We start from the raw sequence: 23,799 nt of genomic DNA on the forward strand, positions 1-23,799 counted from the left end.
TTCTACTATATCTGTAAATGGCACAGTCCCAGTTCTTCAGTCTTGGATACATGAGATCTCAATGAACCTGTAAAAGACTCAAGTCTCCTCATTTTGAAGCCTGCGACACTGAGGTCCAGAGAGGGAAAGGACTAATTCAAGGTCACTATTTATGTGGAACAAGAGCCTAGAGCTCAGATCCCCAGTCTCTGCCCCCATTTCTTCCTGTGCCTTGAGTCTCGCTGGCGTGGGTTTCCCACCAGACGCACAAAAGCCTGGATTCTTTCCTTTGTCTGAGACTGAGTCTTAGACCCATCTGCGTGGAATCTCGAGACACATCACAGGAGCGGCTTAGCCTCGGGGAGACTCCTTTTCCGGGTCGTTAGCGCCGCCTTGTGGAGTTGCGGCAAATTCTCAACAGCTGCCGTTGCAGTCCCAGACCTGGACTCGAAATGATCCCCCAGGCCAAGTTTACCCGAGCTGGACGAGAATGGGGGTGGGTGGGCTGGGGAGTCTGTGCTCACTTTGCACAAGCCTCATATCTCGCCTTCCCCTACCCCCGATTTCCCTTTCCCTCCTCCTTCGCTCCCTTTCCTCTCTCTGTGCCGGTCCCATACAGATACATTTCCCGATAGAATTGCTCCCAAAACAGCGGGCAAAGACAGAGTCTGCGGAGGGCAGAACGAATTCAGACTTTATTGTCAGGGAGAGAAAAAAGGGGAGGACCGTGGGTGGGGGGCCGGGGTTGCTACATTGTCAAGCAGAAAGAGTTGATGGGAAGGGGAAGACCAGTGTTGGCCGGACCCTTCCCGGGTCGGCGGCTGAAGGGCTGACGATACGGAAACCACGGAGGCGGGGGGGGAGTGTCACGCCCCCGCCCGATTTGTGCAGTGGAGGTGACTGGTGGGAGGGGACAGCCATGAGGTCTAGGAACTGGGATGGGGAGGCTACAGACTCGGCGAATCCTGCGGAAAGGGGAGGGGCGGGGGCGAGGCTTCTATTGCTTTTTGCTCACAGTTTTGCGGAAGGCGAGGCGGGGGTGGGCTTGGACTGGACACCCCTTGCCCCCCTCGGTACCCCTTGGGCGATGGGTGCTGGTGAAAAGAATGGAACCCGGACTAGGGAGGAAGAAGGCGAGGGAAAGGTCTATGGTGGCATCTCCTTGGTCCCACCCAAGTGCCAGAGATGCCCCCAAGTGCTGTCCCCTGCGATGGGCCCGGCTAGACCTGGGGCTGGGGCATGGCGCGGGGCGGGCACAGTGAGGTTGCAGGCGGTAAAACCAAAGTGCTTATGAGGGACCCAGGATCCCGCCTGCTCCCCTCCCCCTACGGAGGACGGGGGTGTTCACGGAAGCGCTTCAGTTTGGGGTAGGGGGCCGGAGTCCCAGAGTCCGCTTATTGCCAAGAAAATCCATTTCTGCCCCCCCGGACCCCCACCATGGCTTGTGAACCCCGTTTTGTGCTAGGTTTGGGGGGAAGGGCTGGATGGACATGGCTTTTGGGAGGGGGGGGTGTCTCCAAGGGGGCTAGGGGGTGAGACGGCCCCCCCTTTTCTAGGGGAGAGGGAAAGGCAGGGGGCGGGGTTCCCTGAGATCTGGGGTGTTCCCCCCCTTCTGAAGCCCCCCTCCCCCGCTACCCCTCCCCTTTCCTGGAACCCCGTACCTCGGGGTGGGGGGAAGGAGAGATCATTTAGGGAGTGCCGGGAGGAGGGGTGGACTGGGAGCCCGGAGGCCTGGGTCCCGGCTGGAGGTGGGGAGTTGAATAGGAGGGGTTCGGGGTTGAGGTCAGTAGGGGGAGAAGAGGATGGGTCCGTGCGCAGTTCGGATGGGTCCGGGGGCCGGGTGAAGCAGAGGGTGCGTGATCGGCGGTCCCTGGAGAAGAGGTGCGGCTGGAGCCGGGCGCAGGGACAGCGGCGAGCCTGCTGCCGCTGCCATCACTGCAGCCACCGCCAGGGGGCTGGGGAGCAGGCCGCCCGCCAGGGACTTGGGCAGCTCCTTGGAGAAAGTCAGCGTGCCCTGAAGCGGGGCGAAAGACGGAGGAAGAAAGAGAAGTCACCCCGCGGTCTTGCAAACCCCACTTCTCCAGGGCTAAAGTCGCGTGCCTCTCTCCTCCCCGCCCGCACTCTCCCACTGCCAGATTCCCCAGCATCCAGGCCTCACCGCCAGCTCCCCGGCGCCCCTAGACTTCTTGTGACGACTCAGTAGTGGGTTGGGCTTCCCGGCCACGCCGTCTCGGTGCCGCCGGCTGGAGATGTGCTGGGGGGGCCAGTGGGTAGGGGGCTGTGAGGTCCCCGAAAGGAGCAACAGCGAGGGGGTATAATCAAGCTCCAAGCACCGGGCCCCTCCCCATCTGGCCCCCTGGGGAAAACCCTGAAGAACGGCCTTAAGTTCCTTGCTCTCCTTCCCCACTGTTGGAGCGTCCCAGAACTCCTGGGAAGGGCCTCAGACCCACCTGTTTCAGTTGGACCTCCGAGTTGACTTTGACATTGCAGATCTCACAGTGGAAAGTTCGGTCCTGGGCAGGAGCCTCTGGTTCCCCGGGGGTGGGAGGCCCCAGGCGAGGGTAAGCTTTGATGGGCCCCAGCCCACTTCGGGCCTCCAGAATTGTCTTGTGCTTAGTACCTGGAGCCCACAGAGGGCAGGAGGTGAGGGGTGGAAGAAAAATTCTCCAGGCCTACTAGGCCTGAAATATGCACATTCCCAGTTACAAAATGAAGGGGAAGGGGGTGGGCACAGTCTGGGTTTTTTCCAAGCTCCTTGAGACCCTCCCACTAGGTGGATCAGGAGAGCATCACAGATAAAGGAGTAAGGTGGAAGGGGGAGCTGAGGAAGTACAGGGCTGAGGCACAGGGGAGATGCCTGGAGAAGGACACAGGCAGATAAGCCGAAAGGTCTTAGATGGTCTAGGGATGTTGGGAGCCAGGGGCATTAGGATGTAGAGGCAGGGGTGGCCTGAGGACAGGAGAGTCTGGTGAGGACAGGAGAGTCTGGTGGGGGCAGGGGAGTCCATACCTTTGTTATGTGCCTCAAGCTGGGACAGGGAGTTCACAGCCACCTTGCACAGAGCACAGTAGAGCAGCCGCTTGGCTTTCTCCTCCTCTTCCTTGCTACCCCCAGGCAAGGCAGCTGGGGCTGGAGTCCCCCCTTCACCCTTGGTTACACCCTGACCAGTCTCCGGAATGCTGGGAGGGGATGGGGAGCCAGGCTGTTTCTCTGGGGATCCTGGGGCTGGCCCCAGTCCATTCTCCATGGAAACTGTTGTTGGGGAAGAAACATGGGGATCACCCTAGACGGCTCTTGGAGAAGACTCTTCATGTGGAAGAGACTCCCCCATTTCCTGGAAGGCAAGGGACCAGGAGTCCCCACCCTGTTACAACATGCATGCGCTCATGCCCTGGTCCAGAGCCAGATGTGGTCCAGCTGCCGCAGGCTGGGTGTGAAACTTCAATGCTTGGCTCATTCTCCATTAGCTGGGAATGGCCAAAGGGTCCAGCCACACCAGCCTATCTTCAGGGTGAAGCCGACAGCCAGCCCAGTCAGGGGGAGAGGCATGGAACAAGGATATACCCCTCAGTGGCCTGCCAGTCAGTTTGGGCTTCCTGCCAGCACAGCCCCTTCCCAGAGTCCTGCCCAGCCCCAAGGAAGTACATGAAAGAGCCTTAGGAAGGGGCAGAGGCAGGGTGAAGAAAGGTCTGGAGAGATAAACACAGGCATGGCAAAAGGGAAATAAAAACAGCAGAACCGGAGAGGGAAGAAACAGGGATGCAGGCTGCTCTATAATTCATGGCTCGATTAAAGATGCACAGGCCCTAGGCCTCAGTGCTGGGTTCTGGCCTCTGTACAGGGGAAACTCTAGCGCTCCCATTCTTGCTCCAGCAGCCGATCCAGTTTCCGGGTCATGGCGAGGCTGGCAGTGGGGGTGGGGAGCTTGTGGGAGGGGAACTCCTCACCCCTGCAGGTACCCATTTGCTTGTGCACGCTATGTCCTTCCCCTTATTTCGCTTACTCATTTCTGACATTCTTCACCTCCATCCCAATCCAGACAGCACATCTGCATCTCAGTCTGGACAGGACTTCATGGTTTATAAAGCAGGGCAGGTATAGTTATTCTGCCTATATCCCCAGAGATACCGTAGGAACTAAATTAGGTAATATGTGAAAAGCACTTAGAATCGTGCTATTCAAGCCCAGTGCAGTGGCTCACACTTGTAATCCCAGCACTTTGGGAGGCTAAGTCAGGCAGATCATGAGGTCAGGAGTTCGGGACCAGCCTGGCCAATATGGTGAAACCCTGTCTCTACTAAAAATACAAAAATTAGCCGGGTGTAGTGGCGTGCGACTGTAGTCCCAGCTACTCAGGAGGGTGAGGCAGAAGAATCGCTTGAACCCAGGAGGCAGAGGTTGCAGTAAGCCAAGATTGCACCATGGCACTGGAGCCTAGGCGACAGAGCGAGACTCTGTCTCAAAAAAACAAAAAAACAGTGCTATTCAAGAAATGTTAGCTATCACCATCATTAATATCATCATCATCATCTCCATTTTACAGAGATGTTAACAAACTAACCCCAGATGATCGGGCTAAGTAGCAGCCAGAGTACAACAGAACTCAGCTTCCTGTGGTCGGGCGCAGTGGCTCACACCTGTGGTCCTAGCACTTTTGGAGGCTGAAGTGGGTGGATCACTTGAGGTCAGGAGTTTGAGACCAGCCTGGGAAACATGGTGAAACCCTTTCTATACTAAAAATACAAAAATTACCCAGGCATGGTGGCAAGTGCCTGTAATCCCAGCTACTCGGGAGACTGAGGCAGGAGAATCACTTGAACCCAGGAGGCGGAGGTTGCAGTGAGCTGAGATCGCGCCACTGCACTCCAGCCTGGGCAACAGAGTGAGACTCCATCTCAAAAAACAAAAAACAGAACTCAGTTCCCCCACCTGCCCACTCACTCTGTCTGTGCATCCCTGAGGGGGTGTGTGTGTGTGTGTAGAGAATGGGGGCCTAGTTTCCAAGCTGGTAGTACAGATGTTTATTTCTCATTCTTCTTAGGGTGGGGCAGGAAGGACAGACAAGGATAAGGATGGAGATGTTAGGTCTCTCTGGAATTGGCCATGATTGACGTCTGATGTGGTAATCCCAGGATGCGGGTGGCTCCTATCTTCCTGTCTCAATATTCCTGCTTTCCAGTTTCTTGGCTGGAAGTATGGCTGAGGATGGTCACCAGCCATCAGGAAAAAGGAATCTTGTAAACTTGGAAAAGACCTCAAAGATTTAGTCTCACTCCCCTGTTTCCCAGAAAAAAATACTGACTAGGGAGGTCAAAAGGTCTACTATCCAACATCATCCAGGGAATTTCCTGGTTTCTTGCACTCGCTGTCTTCCCTGAGGGGAGTCCCAGTAGGGCAGGAACTCAGTTATTCTGATTTCCTCCCCTGCCCCTCTCCCCAAGATGAAAAGGCCTCTCTCTGGATTTGACGGTTCTCTTTTTCTTGGGGATGTTTGCCAGGTGGCCTCACCCTAGCCCCCTCTGAGTCACAGTGCTGTGGGGAGGACAGACAGTGGGGACTCTGTTGAGAGGAGCTGTGGTGGGGGTGAGGATGACAGGATGGAAATTTGACATCACTGTGCTTGGCTCCAGGACTCACCTTGGGTAGGGGTGGAGGTATAGGGACAGAAGAAGAGAGAGATGGAAGCAGAGGAGAGTTCTGGGAAACGGAGAGAGAACAGAGAAGACAGAGATGAGCTGAAGAACATGGGGGGTTCAGACACACCTGGACGGGGTGCTACACCATCTCCATTTGTCGGGGTGCTGCCTGGGGGAGCTGGGTCTCCAGGTTCCCGGACGCCAGGCTCCCTGCCTCTGGTCTTGGCAGCCTCAATGCCTTTGACTCGTCGGGCATGGCGATTACCCTTGTAGTGCGCCTCAGCCTGGCTCTTTAGGGATGGAGGAAGAAAATGGAATCTGAGATCACCTTTCGTCTGACCGATCTCCCCACAGAGCTCCCTCAAGTCCCGGGGTGATCTCAGCAGGCTGCAGTGAATTTTTCCTTACACCAATGAGATGTAAAACCCCATGCTAATAAGTCCTGGTTATTCCTGGGGCTCAGACTAGCTTCTCAAGCTTGAGTCTCTGGGAACCTAGGTCCCCACCTAGCCCCGACTCCACCTTGCCACCACGCCCAGGGCCTGGCTGCTGACTCAGACCCCCACCTAGTCCTGGTGTGGCGAGAGGGGGGCCACAAACCTTCGGAAGAGTTCTCAGTTGGGAGAGGCCTAGCAATCCAGTCCGCCAGCATCCTGTTAGACCCCAAGGCTTATGTGCCCGAGTCCTCTGCCCCTAGGATCCAGCCTTGGCTGCTTTCACCTGAGGCTGGACATCCCAGGATCTCTGATGTCTGGCCTCTGTCCTGACTACTCCCCCTGGGTCTCATTTTCCCTGAAGTCTCTGTGGACACCCTGGAGGACCCTGGCCCCAAGCCCAGCTCTGGGGACAGAGACGGCAGTGGAGACAGCTGTCAAAACAGAGCCACTTGATGGGGGAGGGTAGGGTAGGGCAAAAAGAGGGAAGGGCAATCCGCTATTGGCTCCCTGCCCTTCCAGTCTTCCACCATCCACCAGTGAGCGGAGCCAGGGTTGATAGGCAGTTTGCCTGGGGTCCAAACAGATCGGGAGGCCTAATGCTGGGTTAGTCCTGGCTTCTCCTCTCCACCCTGCTCCACTCCCATGTATACCCCCGCTAAGAATGTACAATCCTGGAGGCACAGGGTCACCCAGACAAGGGCAGAAATAAAAGGTGTGGACAGGCAGGAAAATAAGATTGACAGCTCAGAGGTAAGGTAGTGGCATGCAGAGCCCAGTAGCATGGAGAGTGTGTGTGCGTGTGTGTCTCTGTGTACTGGGTAGAGAAACAGAACATGCTTTTATTTTCCCCTACTCAGCAGAATGAGGCTCTGCTGTTTTTCTCCAAAAGCTCTTAGAGCCTGCACCCCACACAGTCCCCTCTAGACCCACACACAGTCCACAGAGTCCCAGTGGAGCCTCAGAGGGAGGAAATCTGGGAGGCTGGACATCTGGGTTCTGGGTTTGGGGTAGCTTCTCCCCAGGGGAAGGTCTCATGGGATAAGAGTAGGGGCCAGGCCTTGTGTGTGATTTGGAAGGAGGAGAGTGGAAATGGGGCGGAGAGAGAAGGAAGGCAGAAGGTTAGAGGGAAGTGGGTGGGCCAGGGGAGGAGTTTAGCAGAGGCCAAAGAGGACAGAGGCTCTGTGGGGGAGCCAATGACCTAATTAAGCCCCGTGCCCAAGGACCAGTGGGCCACAGGCCACACTCCTGCTCAGATACTGATGGCCACCTATGTTCCAAGAAGCTCTGAACCAGGGATGCCCAAGTCTCAAGGGAGGGAGGGGTCAATTTTAGAGGATTGATCTACTTCATGTCAAAATACACAGCAACTTCTTGTCCCTCTCTAGTGCCTTCCACAAGCCCCTGTCCCTCCTGCGGTATCCCCATTCCCTGCTCTTTGTCTAATATCCCCTTAATCCCTGCCCTTCACCCAGAGTAAGCCCTCTTACCCAGCCTCTGCCCTCCCTCAGTGTCCCCTGCGGCCCCTGCCCCACCCACTGGGTAGATGAGCAGCTTGGCTTCTTACCTGAGAATTGAAGCGGATTTGACAGACATTACAGGAAATGACGGGCCGCTTGGTCTTGAGCAAGGGTCCCCCAAAAGTGTGGGAGAGCACAGCCTTCTGTACAGGGTCCATCTGTGGAGGTAGGCTGGGGTGAGCCGGGAACCCCAGCACAAGCTCATGTCCATCATTCCCCCAGTGGCAGTGTCTGTGTTGAACCAAGGTCCTCAGACCCCTTCTATCCCTTAATATGCCTGAGGGCTCTGAGCTTCAGTCTCTGATTCTTTCTCAGCCCAATCTTCATAGCACCGAAAGGGACCTGATCAATAACTGGCCCAATGTCCCATTTTACAGAAGGCAGAAGTGGTTTGCCCAAGGTCACACCATGAGTTAACAGCACATCTGGTATCTGAACCTGGACTTGGTCCATCGTACCGTGAACATCCAACTCTGGCGCCTTGACTTATCTCCTGCAGTGAAGCCAGTCCACCAGAAGCCTCTGACATGACGTCCCAAAGCACCCTAGATCCTAGGGCCTTCAGCAGAAGCTTCTGAACCCTTTGGGCGTCCACTCTGGGGTAGGACTATCTGCCAAGCCCAGCCTCTGGCCCCAGGAGACAGATGTTCCCAGCCTCCCATCTCTGGGCCCCAGGTCATCCTAACACACTCACTCTCTGGACCTCTTAAAGACAGCAACTTCTACAGGGAGTAAAAGAACTCAGGAGAGAGTAGGGGCTCTACCGAATCATGGGGACTAAGTCGGGGGACCTAAGCAGCTGGGCTGGCCTGAGGTAGCCCAGGGATCTTCTGAACCTTCTCTCCCTGATCAACAGGGTTTCTAGGGCAGAGCTGTGGGGCTGGGCGGGATTAGGAGCCATCTCTGTCCCCACCCTGGGTCAGCAGATGTCTTTGCATTCTCCTGCCAAGAGTTCACATGAGGAAGGGAGAGGATGGGAGTTTCTCTGAGGCTTTCTGCTATCAGGGGATGAAACCAGGGACCCAGAGGCATGACAACTGCCTCCCTGAACAGCTCTCCTCCCTTTTGGCCTCTAGGCAGCCAGGGAGAGGCAAGACTGGAATGCAGCTGAGACTGAAGATGCGGGAATGGCTGGGCTGTCTCCTAAGAATGGGACTGAATTAGGACTGAAACTTTATCTTCCGGGTGGAGGAATCAAGTGAAAAATAGTTGCTGGGGACTTGGGGTCCTTAGCTCCTCAGCCGAGCCCGTCTCTGTGACAGGTCTTTAGGGTTCCCAATGAGACACTGGTGAGAGAACAAGAAGTGGGGAAAGTGGTAAGAGTCTGGAAAGCCCTGCCCTCTGCACTCTCCGTTGCCTCTCCCTAGTAGTCTCACTGGCTGGGTGGGGTTAATGTCAGGAAATGGGCTTTAGTGTCCCTGTGAACTGGATGGTGGCCTCATCCGCTCTGCTCCATTTGGGTAGTGCTGAAGGCAGGGGCCGTGACTGGGTTCGGATAATTGGTCTGATGTTGTCAGACACTTGTCAATCTCTTGACCTACTCTTGGTTGGAAAGAAACCCCTCTAAGGGGCTCACTTTTTACCTCCCATCAGCTTCCCAGAAGACCCAGTCAAATCCAAGGAAAAGCCAAACAGGAGAGCGGGTGTGTCTGTGTGTGTTAGGCAGGCTGTGATCAATCTGTGCATGGGTGGAGTGTGAATAAGTGTCATGTACTGTGTGTACATCATTTATATATCAACATTTCTGTGTCGGGGGCTTTGCTGACACCACGAATGGTCAGGTGGTGTAATCTTCAGCTGTGTGTTTATCTGTGTGAATAAATGATGTGTTTGGCAGAAAGAAAGACGGACCAGGTTGGAGACAGGCTTTAATCAGAAAGGGGAGACAGACTGCTGCTCTCAGCTCCCAGTCTCCAGGCCTCAGCCCTTCCTATTTAGAGACCCCCCAACTCTGCTCCAGGGTACTCCTCAGCCCTGGGCTTCCTTACATGCTGGGTGGGGAATGGGAATTCAAACAGAAACCCAATCTGGGCCAGGAAACCCAAGTCGGATGAAAACAGTAGGGAGAGAGGAGTGGGATGGAAAGGGGAGAGCAGAGTCTCCTGGTTCTGTCTGTGCTCCGCCCCATCATCCCAGCCTGCTCTCCAGAGGGGCTGAGGACCCAGTACTCCGAGGATGACTTGTGGACTGGCCATCCCAACATCGATACCCTGAGAATGGTTCCTGCCCTACCTGGGTCCTTCCTCCAGGGTGAGAACCTTAGCTCTTGTACAACCCCCTCCCCTGGTTTAAGTCCGTAAATAATACCAACTAGGAGTTGGGGTGGGGAGTGGGGAAGAGGGCAGCAGTGGAGTCAGTGGGTGCTTCCCACCCTCCTTGAGGAGACAAGGCTGAAGGTGAGGACTCCTGGGCCCAATCCCTACGCAGGTGGAATGTGAGCCACTGAAGTGCTGCTCCAGGCCAAGGTCAGGAGGCCCCGGTGACCTAGATGAGGGCTCCCTGGGGAGGGGTGAAGCCCAGCACCTCCCAGAGCCCATCTCACTCCAGAGCCTCTTCTCTGGGATGCTGGCTTGGACACTGCCTGGAAAGGTCCACAAAACATCCCCTCCCACCTGCCCTCCAACAGTAGACATGAAGGGGAACCGCTCCCTGAAGCTGGGGCAAAATGAATCAGGAAGGGCAAGGGAGAGGGAGGGGAAACCAGATCAGAAGCACGAGGAGTGCTATGATTATATTTCCTTCCATTGCCCTTTATCTGATGAAACCCTCTGCCCCTTGTCTGACCACCCCACTTCCCCACCCACCAAAATTCAGATGAAAAGGGAAAGGTGGTGGAATCTCAGGGATGGTGAGACCTGAGGAAAGACTGAGATAGAAAAGAGAGGGAGCTAGCGGGTGTCTAGAGAGCAGGTGGAAGCTGGTGGGGGAGGGACGCTGGGAAGGGGCCCGGGCTGGAAAGGAGGGATCTGATTAGTGTGGTTGGTATTGGAGGGCAGGTGTAGGACCTGACAGGAAGTCTGAAGATTTGGGGGACTCCAAAAATGTGGGAAGCAGAGGTGAGGGTATCCAGTATGGTGGCAGTAGTTTGGGGGCACCAGCTGGGATCCCGAGATTGGTTAGGGCCGCGCCGGTGTGGGGGATGGGCCGGACAACCCGAGGACCAGGCGGAGGGAGAGGTAGCCAGCCCCGCAGGGGCGGGCGGCGACGGGGTGGGGGGGCGCTGCGGCAGCCGCGGGAGTCAGGGAGAGAGGAGGGGCTGGGTGGCTTACCCTGCGAGACCCTGGGGGCCGCGGCTCCATGGCCCGGGGTGGCGGACCCGGGCTGGGGGGCCGAGCCTGGCCGGGCCGGGCAGGCCAGGGACGCGGCGCTCGTTGCCCGGGCGGCTCAGGGCTGTGCGGCCCGGCCGGCGGGGAGAAGGGGAGGCGGCGCTGGCCCGGGCCGGAGCCCGCCCCGGAGGCGGGGCCGAGGACGGGGGCGGGGACAGGGACTGGGAGCTGGAGAGGAATGAAAGGGGACTAGGGCGGAAAGAGGGGGATGTCCATTATCCAGACACTCCAGGGAAAGACCTTGTTCTGGAGAGAAGGGGCCACTTGGCCCCGCAGCAGGGCAATTGACCAGATGACCTCGGTTGCCTCCACTGGGGCTCCTTCTTGAGTCCAGGGTCCCCATCAATTCAAACATTTCTCCTTTCTCTCACGCATTCTGTCCCGACCTTCCCTAGCTCCCCTGCTGATAGCCTGTCTTGATCCCCCAGACGACCCTTCCCCAGCTTCCTCTGCAAACGGCAGCCCCTGTGCTCCTACTTTTTCACAAGCACTTTCCTCCCTAGGGAGGGGAAACCGAGCCCAGGTAACCAGGTGTCAGGCACTGCTGTCTCTGAGACTCCTCCAAATTGTGGAACTGAGGGCACCGGGGGCAAAAGCGACCTCAGACTGGGGATGTTCCCAACTTCTTCCCACCTCCTACCCGCGCCCGCCACCTGCCGGAGAACCAGTCTCCCTGAGAGCCTACGCTTCGTGCACCTGCTGCCCTCTGGCGGTTCAGTGGGGGCAGCACTGGGGGACGAGCGGCTATAGTGACAGCGGCCCACTCCCCGCGCCAGACACCTGGTTCTGTCTAGACAGGTCCTGGGATTCCTAGTCTTTCATCTCTAGGTTTCATCTTCTCCCATTCCACATAGGGCAGAGAGATTAGTGAATCTAGACAGAGGGTGGCTTTGAGAAACAGTAAGGGACGTCCAAGGGCAGAGGGAAGCAGTGGAGGGAGTGGGAGGAGAATGAGGGGAGACAGTAATTCCAGAAGAGGTCTTAGGAGTAGAAACTGCCCAAGTTGGAGAGAGCACTGGAGGTGCCAGTGCACTGGGAAGGAGAGACTCTGTCTTGAATAATAATATCACCACCACCATCTCATGTTGATTGAGCCCTTGGAATGTGCCAGCTTCTTGTACTGAGCTCTTTGCATGGATTATCTAATTTAATCTTCACAACCACTATTTGAAGTAAGTACTATTATTATCTTCATTTTATAGATGAGGGAACTGAGGTTTAGAGAGGTTAAATAATTTGCCCAAGGTCATAAGCTAGTAAGTGGCTGAACTGGGATTTGAATTTAAACCTGGGCAGCCTGACTCCAAAGCCACGTACTTAACTGCTGCACAATTCCTCCAAAGGCCTGTCTGCAGCTTTTCTGCAGTCCTCTTTCCCCTGCAGAATTTGACAGTATTGATGCAGCCCGCCACACTCTCTCCCCTGGCTTTTCCAACTCTACAGGAACGTATTTCCCTCCCCACCCCCTCCAGTGGCTCTTCCATTCCCTTTGCTGAAGCCTCCTCCTGTTCCCACTGCCTAATTGCATGTTCCTGACAGCTGAAGCCTTGACCATCCTATATTTCTCTCTCTATTCCTCTCAAATAAAAATAATAGCAATAGCATAATAATCATAGCAGCTAACACTGAGCACTTACTTTGTGCTGGGCATTATGATTATGTAATATGATTCTCACAACCTTGTGAGTTGGTGTTGATATATCCCATTCTTAGCCTGGACAACAAGGCGAAACTCCGTCTCTACTAAAAATACAAAAACTGGCCAGGCGTGGTGGCTCCCGCCTGTAATCCCAGCACTTTGGGAGGCCAAGGTGAACGGATCACAAGGTCAAGAGATCAAGACCATCCTGGCCAATATGGTGAAACCCCGTTTCTACTAAAAATATAAAACTTAGCTGAGCATAATGGCGTGCTCCTGTAGTCTCAGCTACTTGGGAGGCTGAGGCAGGAGAATTGCTTGAACCCAGGAGGCGGAGGTTGCAGTGAGCCAAGATTGTGCCACTGCACCCCAGCCTGCTGACAGAATGAGACTCCATCACAAACAAACAAACAAACCAAACAAAACCCCACAAAAAGTAGCCTGGTGTGGTGGCGCATGCCTGTAATCCCAGCTGTTTGGAAGGCTGGCGCAGGAGAATTGCTTGAACCCAGGAGGCGGAGGTTGCAGTGAGTGGAGATTGTGCCATTGCATTTCAGCCTGTGTGACAGAGCAAGACTCTGCCTCAAAAAAATAAAAGAAAAAAACGATCCCATTCTACAGTTGGTAAAAGTGAGGTTCAGAATGATTAAGTAACTTGCCTAAGGTCACACAGCCAGTACTTTGGAACATTAATTTAAATCCTGCCAGTCAGATGCAGGATGCAGTCCAACACCCTGCTGAACTCTTCAAGCTTATCCATGCTCATCACTTTAAATACCTCTGCTAGAGGCAGTGGAGCCATGAACTCTGCAGGAGTCGAAACCCTGGTTTATCCAATCAACTAAGTAGCTTTGTGACCTTGGACAAGTCACTTAACCGCTCTGGGTCTGTGTTTCCTCATCTATACAAAGGGACAATGATGGGGTTGCTGAGATCTCAGGTCAAGTGAAAGTCAGGTATTTAGATGGGGGAAAGTATTCTCCCCATCTTATGACCTAGTCACATCCAATCTTGCACTTTCTCAAATGATTTGAACCCATTGCATCTGACTCCAAATAGAGTTATCTTTATACCAGAGCTGCTCCTCACCAAACTCCTCCCAAAGAACCCAAACACACATTTGCATTGCACTTTGAAGTTTTCAGAGTGCTTTTTCATATCTCAGCCATTGAAGAAACCTTGTTAATACTATTTACTTCAGTAAATAGCTATTCTTGTTCATGCTATTTACTCCAGTCTGGGATGTTCCCTAAGGCTACTTGAAAAATTTTGTCAATAATTCTTCAAAGCCCAAATCATATGTCACCTGCTCCAGGTTAAATCCCTTTTTCCTCTGCTCTCTGTTTTTCTGCCTAACTCTGGTTGGTCCCTTAGGCACCACCACACCCAGGAAGTCTTTCTTGACACTTGGGCATCCGTGCAAGTGAAATGCCTCTGACGCAGCTCTTCTCACACTGTACAGGGTAACTGTTAAGTTGTTATCCTTCCTACTAAACTATGAGCTCCCCAAGTGTGGTAACTGAGTCCTGTGTCTCTGACACCAGGCACAGTACCCAACACATAGGTGGTCAAACAATTTTTTTCTTTTGTTAAATTGAATTTTTGTTAGAGTCTCTGTCACAATATTTATAATCTTCTCCCTGTTTTTCTATGTACTTGTCTATCTTTCTCCCCTGAATATAAGGTCCTTTAATATAGGGCTGTCTCTTATTTACTTTCATGTCTCGATTGTGTCTAGAACAATGCCTTGCTTATAGTTAGTAATCAATTTTCTCATCTGTAAAATGAGGACAATAACAGCTACCCTACAGGGTTTCTTTAATGGTTAAGATATGAAAAAACACTCTGAAAACCTCAAAGTGCAATGCAAACCTGTGTTTGGGTTCTTTGGGAGGATTTTGAGGGTAGCAGCTCTGGTATAAAGATAACTCTATTTGGAGTCCGATGCAGTGGGTTCAAATCACATCTTAGGCACATACTGTGTCAACTTATACAGATCACTAAACCCTTCTGAGCCTTACTTAGTCTTCGCTTTCTTGTTTGTTAAATGGAATAATAATGTCTGCCTTGTTGGGCTGTTGTGAAGATGAAATGAGATTGTATATAGAAACATCTGCTACAGTGCCTGGTGTGTAATCAATGCTCAATACATGTTTATGGCTAAATATGGTTTGATGTGGATTATTTAAGTTGAATAAGGCTGACTTCCCCCAAACCTTTAGCTCTAGCCCACCTTCCAGGCTTCAAATTCTAACTATCTATAGGACATTTTGGACTCAATGCACTACTGGTACACCAAATAACCATAGCCTTTTTAAAAAAAATTTATTATTATTTTTTAAAACAAGACAAATAAACCTTTAGCTTCAGCACCACATGCTAGAGGGAATTCATCACTCTCACCGGAGACCAGCTTCCTCTTCTAACCCCCTGCCTCTGTCAGTGGTGATTTCCATCCAGTCACGAAAGCCTGAATGCTGGAGTCATCCTTGACTCATGCCTTCTCTTGTCCTCCACCCCCAAACACCAGTTGGTCACCATGACCCATCAATATTTCCTTGGAATCACCTCATCCATTCTCCCTTTCTCTCCACTCATACTGCCACTGCCACCAGCCCAGTCTGGTTCTTGAGGCTTCCCTTGGGCCTGCATTGCTAGGACAGCCTTCTAACTGGCCACCTTCCTCCAGCCTCTGTTTCTGTTCATCTACTTGCCCCACTCACCTTCCTCAAACACTGCTCTTACCAAGTCACTCTCCTACTCAAAGATAGACAGTGGTGGCCGGGTGTGGTGGCTCACGCCTGTAATCCCAGCCCTTTGGGAGGCCGAGGCAGGTGTATCACCTGGGGTCAGGAGTTTGAGACCAGCCTGGCCAAGATGGCGAAACCCTATTTCTACTAAAAATACAAAAATTAGCCCGGTGTGATGGGACACACCTGTAATCCCAACTACTTGGGAGGATGAGGCAGGAGAATTGCTCGAATCCGGGAGGCAGAGGTTGCAGTGAGCTGAGATTGCACCACTGCACTTCAGCCTGGGCGAAAGAGCAAGACTCCGTCTCATAAAACAAAACAAACAAACAAAAGTGCCTTCCTATTTCATGTTATATTAAATCTAGACCACCTTGCCGGTCCTCCCAGCCCTTTCATTGTTCCTACCCACCCAGCCGTGGACTCCAGAGAGGTGGAACTTACAAACAGGCATGCTTATTTTCCTGCTTATTCCCTCTTTCTGGATTCAGCACCTACACCCCTCCTACCTCCCGACTGTTACTACCACCCATTTAAGTCTTGTTATTTCTTTAGGTGGTAGGGCGATTCACTGTAGGGCTAAATGAGATAATTCATATAAAACACTTAGCACAGTGTCTGGCCTGTAGCAAGATCTCAGCAAATATTAGCTATTATTACTGTTGTTAATAGTATACCAGGCGGCCTGCAATACTCAAAATTAACTAGAATGAAGGCAGATGGGGTCATAAGAGGAGACAAGGAATTAGAAACAGGAGAAGAGGGCAGAGGTGAGTCTGAGAGAGAAAGGCCAGGTCACAAGAGGATGGAGAAGGCAGGCAGGCTGCTACTTACGGTGCTGTAGTTGCTGAAGAGGCCAAGGGTAGGGGCCGGCTCGAGCGGGAAGGGCAGGATCTGCTTGAGGTCCAGTGGGGGTTGCATGATGGGGGGCTGCCGTAGCAGAGGCAGGGGCCCTGCCCGGCTCAGGCTGCCTGAAGGACAGAGAAAACATTCTGTGGGGTACGAAGGTTAAAGCTTGGGAACCCCACCCAAGCCTGCCAGTCCTGCTCCCTAGCCGGGGACCTCACACTCAGAAGTGTGACCCCCAGTGCACACAGTGTACACACTTCCCCTGCTGGCTCCAGAGCAATGGAGCACAGTGCCCTGTGGGCCTGGGGGAGGAGGGTGTAGACCAGTCCTTCCCTGCTGGGTGGTTTTCACTTCCCCCTTTTCCAGCCTCCCTCCCCCAAAGCTTTTAGGCACTTTACAGACCCAGAAAGAGCCCAGATCTTTTCTGCAGGCTGCCTGATGAACCAGTGGGACTCTCAGCCTCAAGCCCCCGGCCACACTCTTTTTCTGGTTTTGCATTCCCCCAGGGGATTCTAAAGCATAGTATCACTCTGGGAAGAAGAGAGTCAAGTGGGTGGTGATTCATCCCACTGACCAGAGGGGGATACTGAGACTTAGATTTGGAGGGGGCTGCTGAATCTCAGACTCCCTAGAATTATGACTTTGCTCTAATGATAATTCTTAATTAACTGTTGACATTGGTAGGGGTAGGGAGTGGGTTGGGTGGCTTTTGCTCTGGGAGATGAACAGGCCATTCTCAAAGCACCCTTCTCCCAACCTTCCTTAGTCTTCCCCCGCGCCCTGGAGTGCTCAGCACCAGGTCCAGTTCTGCAGGAGGAACACCTCGACCTGGCCTCTGGGTGGGGAATGCCTGGGTCTTACCCCAAGGGGAAATGAAAGTCCAGGCCAGCCATTCAACTACCCTGCCCTGAAACCTCCTCCTCCTCCTCTCAGAGTCATGGGAGGAACTCCACCAGACTCCAGAGGGGCAGCCCAAAGGTCCTCAGAGCCCTTCTGGGCTTCCACTGGCCCAGCTCCCTTCTGCGACCCTGCTGTGCACCAGTTGGGGAGTTCAGGCTACCCTTCACTGCTCCAGTAACCCCCTGACAGCAACAGGGGTTCCCAGGAACAAAGGCAAACCGAGGAGGCTGCAGGCTTGGCCCCGTCCTCGTCCTCTCTTGACCTTACTAGGGCAGAAGGTCCCCAGGATCCTTTCCTGTTCCCTCCTTAGAGCCCACCCCCTTTCATACCTTTAGTTTCTGGTGCCTGCTGCCCCCAGGCAGTGGCCTGGCCCTGGCCCCCCAGGGGCCTGGGCCTGACGGTGTCCCCTTCCCTTGGTTCTGCCCTCTGCCCCCTCCCTTGCCAGCCCCCTCCCCCTCAGCCCAGTCAGTAGAATCAGCCAATCAGAATCCTGGAAAAGTGGGGCAGAGGGGAGGGCAGGGGAGCAGGGATTAGGGGAATCTGAGGCGAGAGGGAGGGGGTGGGGAGGGCTCAGGCACAGCTGGGGGCAGGGAGCTGGTCCAGGAAGGTCTGGAGGGGTCTGTCTCTTCCACCCCATGCCAGGACTGGGTGGTCAGGGTGACTGAGACAGAGGGGGGTCAAGGTTACTGGGAGCTTGGGCTTCAGAATTCTCAGGGCTAAAGGAGAGGGTAAGATCCTTGGCTTTGACCCTTAAGTAGCTGGAGTCTGTATGCTTTGTGTCTATTCCCTCCTCTGTCACCTTCAAGGTTGGGATGGGGTGGAGAGAGGGGACACACACACACACACACACATAGACAGAAAGATGGACAGATGAAAGTGAATGAGAGGATGGGAACGAGGTAGCAGCAGGAATAGGCGACTGAGGAAACGGACAGTGACACTGAGAGAGAAAAGCATCGAGAACAATGGGGAGATGTGAGAGAACGACATCAGACATACGAGCAGAGAGACACTGCTGAAAAGCTGGACACAGAGCTAGAGACTAGGGTAGACAGGCCAAAAGACAGGGAACAGAGACAGCGAGAAAGATAAAAGAGAAGAGAGAGGGACAGCTTGACCATCTCCCCTTCCTGGCCTGTCCCCTCATGGCATCTCCCCTCTGTGCCCCACCCTCCCTTACTGCTTGTTACCCAAGGCCAGGGCAGCCTTAATGAGCCCCAGGCGGCATCAGGAATGGTGAGAGAAACCTGAGTGCTCCCAGAGTCCCCTGCACCCAGCATCCACCCCCAGCAGCTGGTCTTGGGCTGGCACTTGCCCTGCCCCAGAGCACCAGAGGCTGAAGCTTGGCTTGACCCTTTCCCTGGTTCTAGATTTCTCTAGGCTCCCACTCCTCAAAGTCATCTTAAGAGTTCCAGAAAAAGCCACAGAAAAAAACCTGAGGAGCTACTATGTGGCAGATAATGAATTCCAAGTATCATCACATTTAACCTCGGAAGTAGCTCAGTCTGTGAATTAGCCACGAGTCGATGAAGTAGCTGATCGTAGTTTTTCTACTTGATGTACGAGGAAATGCAGACTCTGAGACGTTAGGAAATTTGGCTGATGTCACACAGCCTGTGAGTATCAGAGCTGAGATATAGATCAAGATCTGTGGCACTCTATAGCAAATTCTTCCTCTGCTACATCACTCCCAAAGGGCTTGAATTTAACTGAAGCATCGATCTGAGCACAGGCTTCCATCTTGTTCAAGGAGAGGAAGGGGAGAGCAAGTCCCATGCACCTGCACAGGTCAGAGTCCTCATTTTTCCTTCAGAGGAGGGATAGAGGAAAACAGGTAGCAACCACTCAGTTATCTATGGCTGGCAACTCATCTCTTCCACAGGCGTGAGCCCTGGGTGAGCGGGGGAGGGGAGGGGAGTGGGAGAGAGAGGTCACATGAGGGTACAGCGAGGGAAGGGAGCAGGGCCCGCAACTGGAGACAAACTGTCTCCTTCCCAGATTCCTGGGTCCACACCATTCTGAGGTGGTGGGAGAGGCAGATGGCAGCTTATGGGTCAGGTGGGCAGAAACAGGACCCTTGGTTTCAGGTAGCCCAGGGCCTCAGGCCCCTCCCCCTCTTTTTCTGAGACTAACAATAGTTGCCGCTTTTTGAGGCTTTACTGTAGGCCAGGCACTTTACATACACAGTCTCCTAGTAGACGGTCCCACCACTCACTAGCTGGGTGAGCAGCTCGGTTCTCTGACTCTCAGTCTCATTTCTCGTCTGTCAAATGGAAACAGCAGTACTTGCCTCACCAAGTCGTTGAGAGGAGTGAACAAATCCATGTAAAATGCTGGCATGTCACAGTGAGAACTCAATACATGTTTGCTGAATAAATGAATCCTCATCTTATAGATGATGACAATTGGCTCAGAAGGGGAGGTGTTTGGCCAAGGTCACACAGTTAGTGAGGGATTTGAACCTGTCTGTCTGGTTCCAGAGACAGGGCTTTCAAGCACTACACTTTTCTGGGTAGATCTGGGAAGGGAGCGGGGAAAGGCAGGAATGTGGGAAAGGCTGGGGAGGCAGGCAGGAACTGAGTAGGGAAGGCAGGGCTTTTGACTTCTAGCGAGGTAAAATCTCCAGGCAGGTTTGGCGGAAGAGGTGGAGGGCAAATTGAAGTGTGAGAGAGTGTGTGTGTGTGTGTGTGTGTGTGTGTGTGTGTGTGTGATCCTGTCAGGCAAGGCAGGGAGGAGCTGGGGCCAGGCTGGGGCAGGCCACTCTGGAGGGAAGCTCATTAGCGTAATTACCTCCAGCAGATAGAGCCCCACCCAACTTCATGGGGAATTGCTAAATGCTTTATTAAAGAAGGCTCCCAAACACTTTAGAGGGGGTGAATTCCCAGACCCTTGGATGGAGGTCCATCTGTCCATTTCCACACCCTACTTAGCCCTAGGCACTTTGATCCTGCTCATGTTTTCCTGTTGGCACTAACCCATAACCAGGCCACATCTGGCTTCCTCTATCCCACGGAAGTCTGGTCTTTTCCTTTCCCTCTTCCCCAGAAATTTGGGCCAGGTCTGGAGTGCCAGCCCCTTGGCTATTTTAGGTGGGGCCCCATGCCTCAAGCCCTGTTGGTAAAGAATGCTTAGGGAGTGGCTGCATCTGGGTAGGAATAGGAGCCTGGAAAGGTGTTAGCTTAGTATTGGTTGGAAGACTGGGCCAGAATGAGATGAAGATCGGAGAGAGATATTGTAGTTAGGGTGGCAAGTAGTTACGGCCCAACGTGGTAAAAAGCACAGGGTCGGTACTGGGTTAAAATGAGAATTAGATTTGGGCCAGGGGAGAAACTGAGATCTCTTCTCTAATTCATCTCTTTTCCCTTCAGGCCTTTTGGCCTCGTCTCCCTCCCTAGAAGGGCCTAAAATTGAGGGCAGGGGTGAGAGGAAAGCTTTGAACCCCTGGGTCTTTTTCACCTAGTTCCATGTAGGTGTCTCCTTCTGCCTCAATTCCCCCATCTTGGCAGGAGGCAGGCTGAGGACTGGAGAGGCTTTGAAGTCAAAGATGAAAAAGACAAGGGGATGATTATGAACAACTACTCAAAACACCATCCCTAATAACCCCAGGGTGGATGTGGGTGGAGACTGGGCCGAGAGGGAGGAGTTGACTGGGAAAGAGAGCAGGGAGGCCCCTAGGAAATCTTTCCCAACTTGATTGGAAAGGGCCTCCTTCAATGCGTCCCTACCCTTACTGCACCAGGGGACTCAGTTGGAAAGGATGGTACAGAAAGGCTCAGAACAGGGAAACTGAGCCCAGATCTGCCCTCTTAAACCTGAGGCCCAGACTCTAGATCTTAAGCAGGCTGACTGGGTGTCACATGCTGAGCAGGGAGGTTTTAGGGTCCCTCCAGGGCTACTGTGCACACAGATTCAGAGGACCTAAGCATTCAGAACTGAAAACCTTTGTAGGGTCCCTGAGGGTGGGGCCTGAGCCCTGGCTGGCAACTTCCTCCCTCTCTCCTTCCTTCCTCAAAGAGGCCTAAGGTGTGTGGGCTTTGCCAGACTTCCCGCCGTCTGTGGACTTGGCATAAAGACGGAATTAATCACAGTGTCCTCCAGGAGGATGTGAGGGTCCCACTGGTGGCTGTGGTCCAGTTTCAGAGAATGTGGACCCAGGAATTATTCCTGTGGCTGGGGTCTTGGTTAGGCTCCAGCAAGCAAGTCCATGTGTCCTCTTCAGGGCCTGCTGACCAGGGAAAGCACGGCTTATGCCAGCCTATTCTGGAGAAGCACAATGCTGCCTCTCAGGCTGGGCCCAGGATGCAGCCAGGGTGCAGGGATCACACAGGTTGGAGGAATGTGGATCCTGTGCTCTGGGGGACTGAATGCAATGAGTGTTGGTGGGGGTCACTCTAGCGTGGGGGTGGTATTCATAGAAAGGTGGGTAGTACCTTCCCCTGCTAGAGATACTCTTGAGAAGGAGGCAGGCAACCAGCCATTCATGCCTTCGTTCAGTCATCCATTCAATGGATAGGTGGAGTGCCAGGTGGAGAGGGGTGAGACATACAGCAGAGAGAGACTGAGGACACACAGGAGGAGGAGAGAAAAGGAGATGGAGGAAGGGCAGAAGGACAATAGGTAGTCAATAGGCGGTTAAATGAAAGAAGGAAAGAAAGGAAGACAAATAGCAGAGGGACTCAGAAGAGGGATGAGCGCAGGAGCCAGTCAAGCCCTCCGGGTACCAGCATGGAGCCAGGTGTCCTCAGTCAGGGGCAGGGAGACCACAGGTGTCTGGGCCTGGTTAGGGGGCTCCCACCATAAACAGGTCCCAGAAACCGGCCTAGCCAGGGTGGAGGGCAGAGGTCAGAGCAGGCCTGCGGACTATTGTGGAGGAAGGGTGGAGGGCAGGGGCCTGCAACCAGAGCTGATGCAGAGTCCACAGCACAGCTAGGCCCCTTCCTCCCCCACCCCTGGGGCTCCCTTCCTGATGTAGGTCATGAGGATGGGGTGGCTGTGGCTGACGGGCTGTCAGAGCCCAGCGGGAGTTCCCATCCCCCATCCTTCCCCTCTCCATTGCCCCTCCCTCTCCTGGTGCCCCCGGCCCAGGGCAGGGGTGGAGGGGAAGAAGGAAGACAGGAAGGAGGGACTCAGGCAGCTAGAGCACGGAGAGAGAGGGGCAGGTCCCGGCGTGTTGGGGCAGGATGGCTGTGGAGACAGGATCTGAGCCGCAGGAGCCCTGGATGGACAGTTTCCCACCCCCTCTTCTCCCCAGCTCTCTTATCTCCGGCCCTCAGTTCCCACCTCCCACCACACTCACCTCGAAGCTACACCCACCATCTTCTCCTTCCACCCCCCACTTCCTCCTTTCCCCCTTATCCTGGGCCCAGAAGGATGCCGGAGTGTCTAAGCTAAGGGTAGGGGAAGACGCTGGGGCGGGAGACGGGTCCGAATCTTTCCCCTAACTCCACCAGGCCAGGACCAGCCCCCTCCCCCAGGCTCTCGTAGACTGGCATATAATATTCATGAGCCTCATGAATACGCAATGTTCTAATTATGGGGCGGGGGTCTCACTCCGCTCTGCCTCCCGCTTTACCACTCCCTAGATTCCCCCGAGCAGCAGCAGCCTGGGGAAGAGGGGAAGAGGGGACCCCAGATGTGGAGCCAGATGAAGGGGGAGGGGGAACCGGTCGCTGACGGGCGGCCGCAGTCACCGCGGTGCCGGGAGATGGGGGGGCGGTGGGTGACCCACAGAGAGGAACCCAGGAGCCGGGAGCCTGGAGTCGCAGAGACCACTCACCGAGGATCATGCTGAGGACCCAGGCGCCCGGGGTTCCGCGTCGCTCTGTCCCGGGGGCCGTTCTGGCCGGGCTGGGGGTACGGGGGGAGGAGCCGGGGAGGAGCGGAGGCCGGCTGAGGCGGAGCGGGGGCGGGGCCCGCAGCAGGTGAAGACGGGAGGAGGGGACCCGGGCACTCAGGGCTCCGCGAGGGGGCGTCCTGGCCCCTCCGGCTTCCTCCCGCCCTCTTCTCGCTGCCTGCGGGCCTCCAGGGTTTACTGTGTCACTGCGGCCAGGGCTGGGGGAACAGGACGTCTAGAAGACGGTGTGAGGTGATGGACAAAGCTGGAAACTAGGATGCCTGGGTTCCCGGGAAGGGCTGAGTCTGAGGGCGGGAAGTCTGGTTCTGGGCTGATGTGGGGTGGAAGGAAGGTGGGGGGAGGGGGCGGGGGTGCCTAAGCGATGGGACTTGGGTTGGGTGGGACACCTAGGTTGGTTCCCTCCAGAGTGATGGGCTGAGCAGGGGGCAGGGCAAGTGCAGCAGAAATCGTTTGGGTCCCAGTTTGTTGTTCTGGCTTTGGAGCAGGATGCCTGAGTGCTGGGCCTCTGAGGTGAAATGGGATGTTGAAGATGGATCCCAGGTTGAGTTCTGGCTGGGGTCTGAATGCCTGGGTGCTCAGGGACGGTCTCAGCGAAGAGACTGCAATCAGTGGACCTGGGGAGGTGGAAATGGAAGCTTGTAACCGAGATCATCTCCCAGGAAACTGGGAGATGACAGAAGATCCAGAACTGAGGCACCTTATAGAGATGACCTGGATTTGGGGTAGCATGGGGGAGCATCTCTCCAGGGCCTAAATCCAGGCATTGCCCACTAAGGCGAGCTTCCATTGAGGAGGACTGATGCCGGGGGAACACGTTTGGTGAAGTGGAGGGGAAGATGGAGGGTAGGGCAAAATGTAGGAGCTGGGGAGAATGTCAGGAGGGAGAGGAAGCACAGGCCACTGGGAGGCAT

General features: G+C 54.4%; 1 protein-coding gene across 2 annotated transcripts; it reads right to left on the bottom strand.

The window, feature by feature from the left end:
• Positions 1-652: 652 nt before the first annotated feature.
• ZNF385A (zinc finger protein 385A) lies at positions 653-22,874 on the bottom strand. Of its 2 annotated transcripts, none has more exons than XM_012450371.2 (8): positions 22,811-22,874; positions 16,120-16,256; positions 7,618-7,728; positions 5,744-5,906; positions 2,990-3,232; positions 2,430-2,599; positions 2,138-2,233; positions 653-1,993 (listed from the first exon to the last, which is right to left on the bottom strand). In XM_012450371.2, the coding sequence occupies exons 1-8, from the start codon at positions 22,818-22,820 to the stop codon at positions 1,763-1,765; spliced, it is 1,161 nt and encodes a 386-aa protein (XP_012305794.1). In that variant the 5' UTR covers positions 22,821-22,874; the 3' UTR covers positions 653-1,762. The 2 variants fall into 2 exon arrangements, with proteins under 2 accessions (XP_012305794.1, XP_012305795.1); XM_012450372.3 differs by lacking the exon at positions 22,811-22,874 and adding an exon at positions 17,364-17,446.
• Positions 22,875-23,799: the final 925 nt, after the last annotated feature.

This window comes from Aotus nancymaae, unplaced genomic scaffold (assembly GCF_030222135.1).
Source record: "Aotus nancymaae isolate 86718 unplaced genomic scaffold, 86718_ANA_hifiasm-v0.15.2.pri h1tg000016l, whole genome shotgun sequence".
Taxonomy (NCBI): domain Eukaryota; kingdom Metazoa; phylum Chordata; class Mammalia; order Primates; family Aotidae; genus Aotus; species Aotus nancymaae.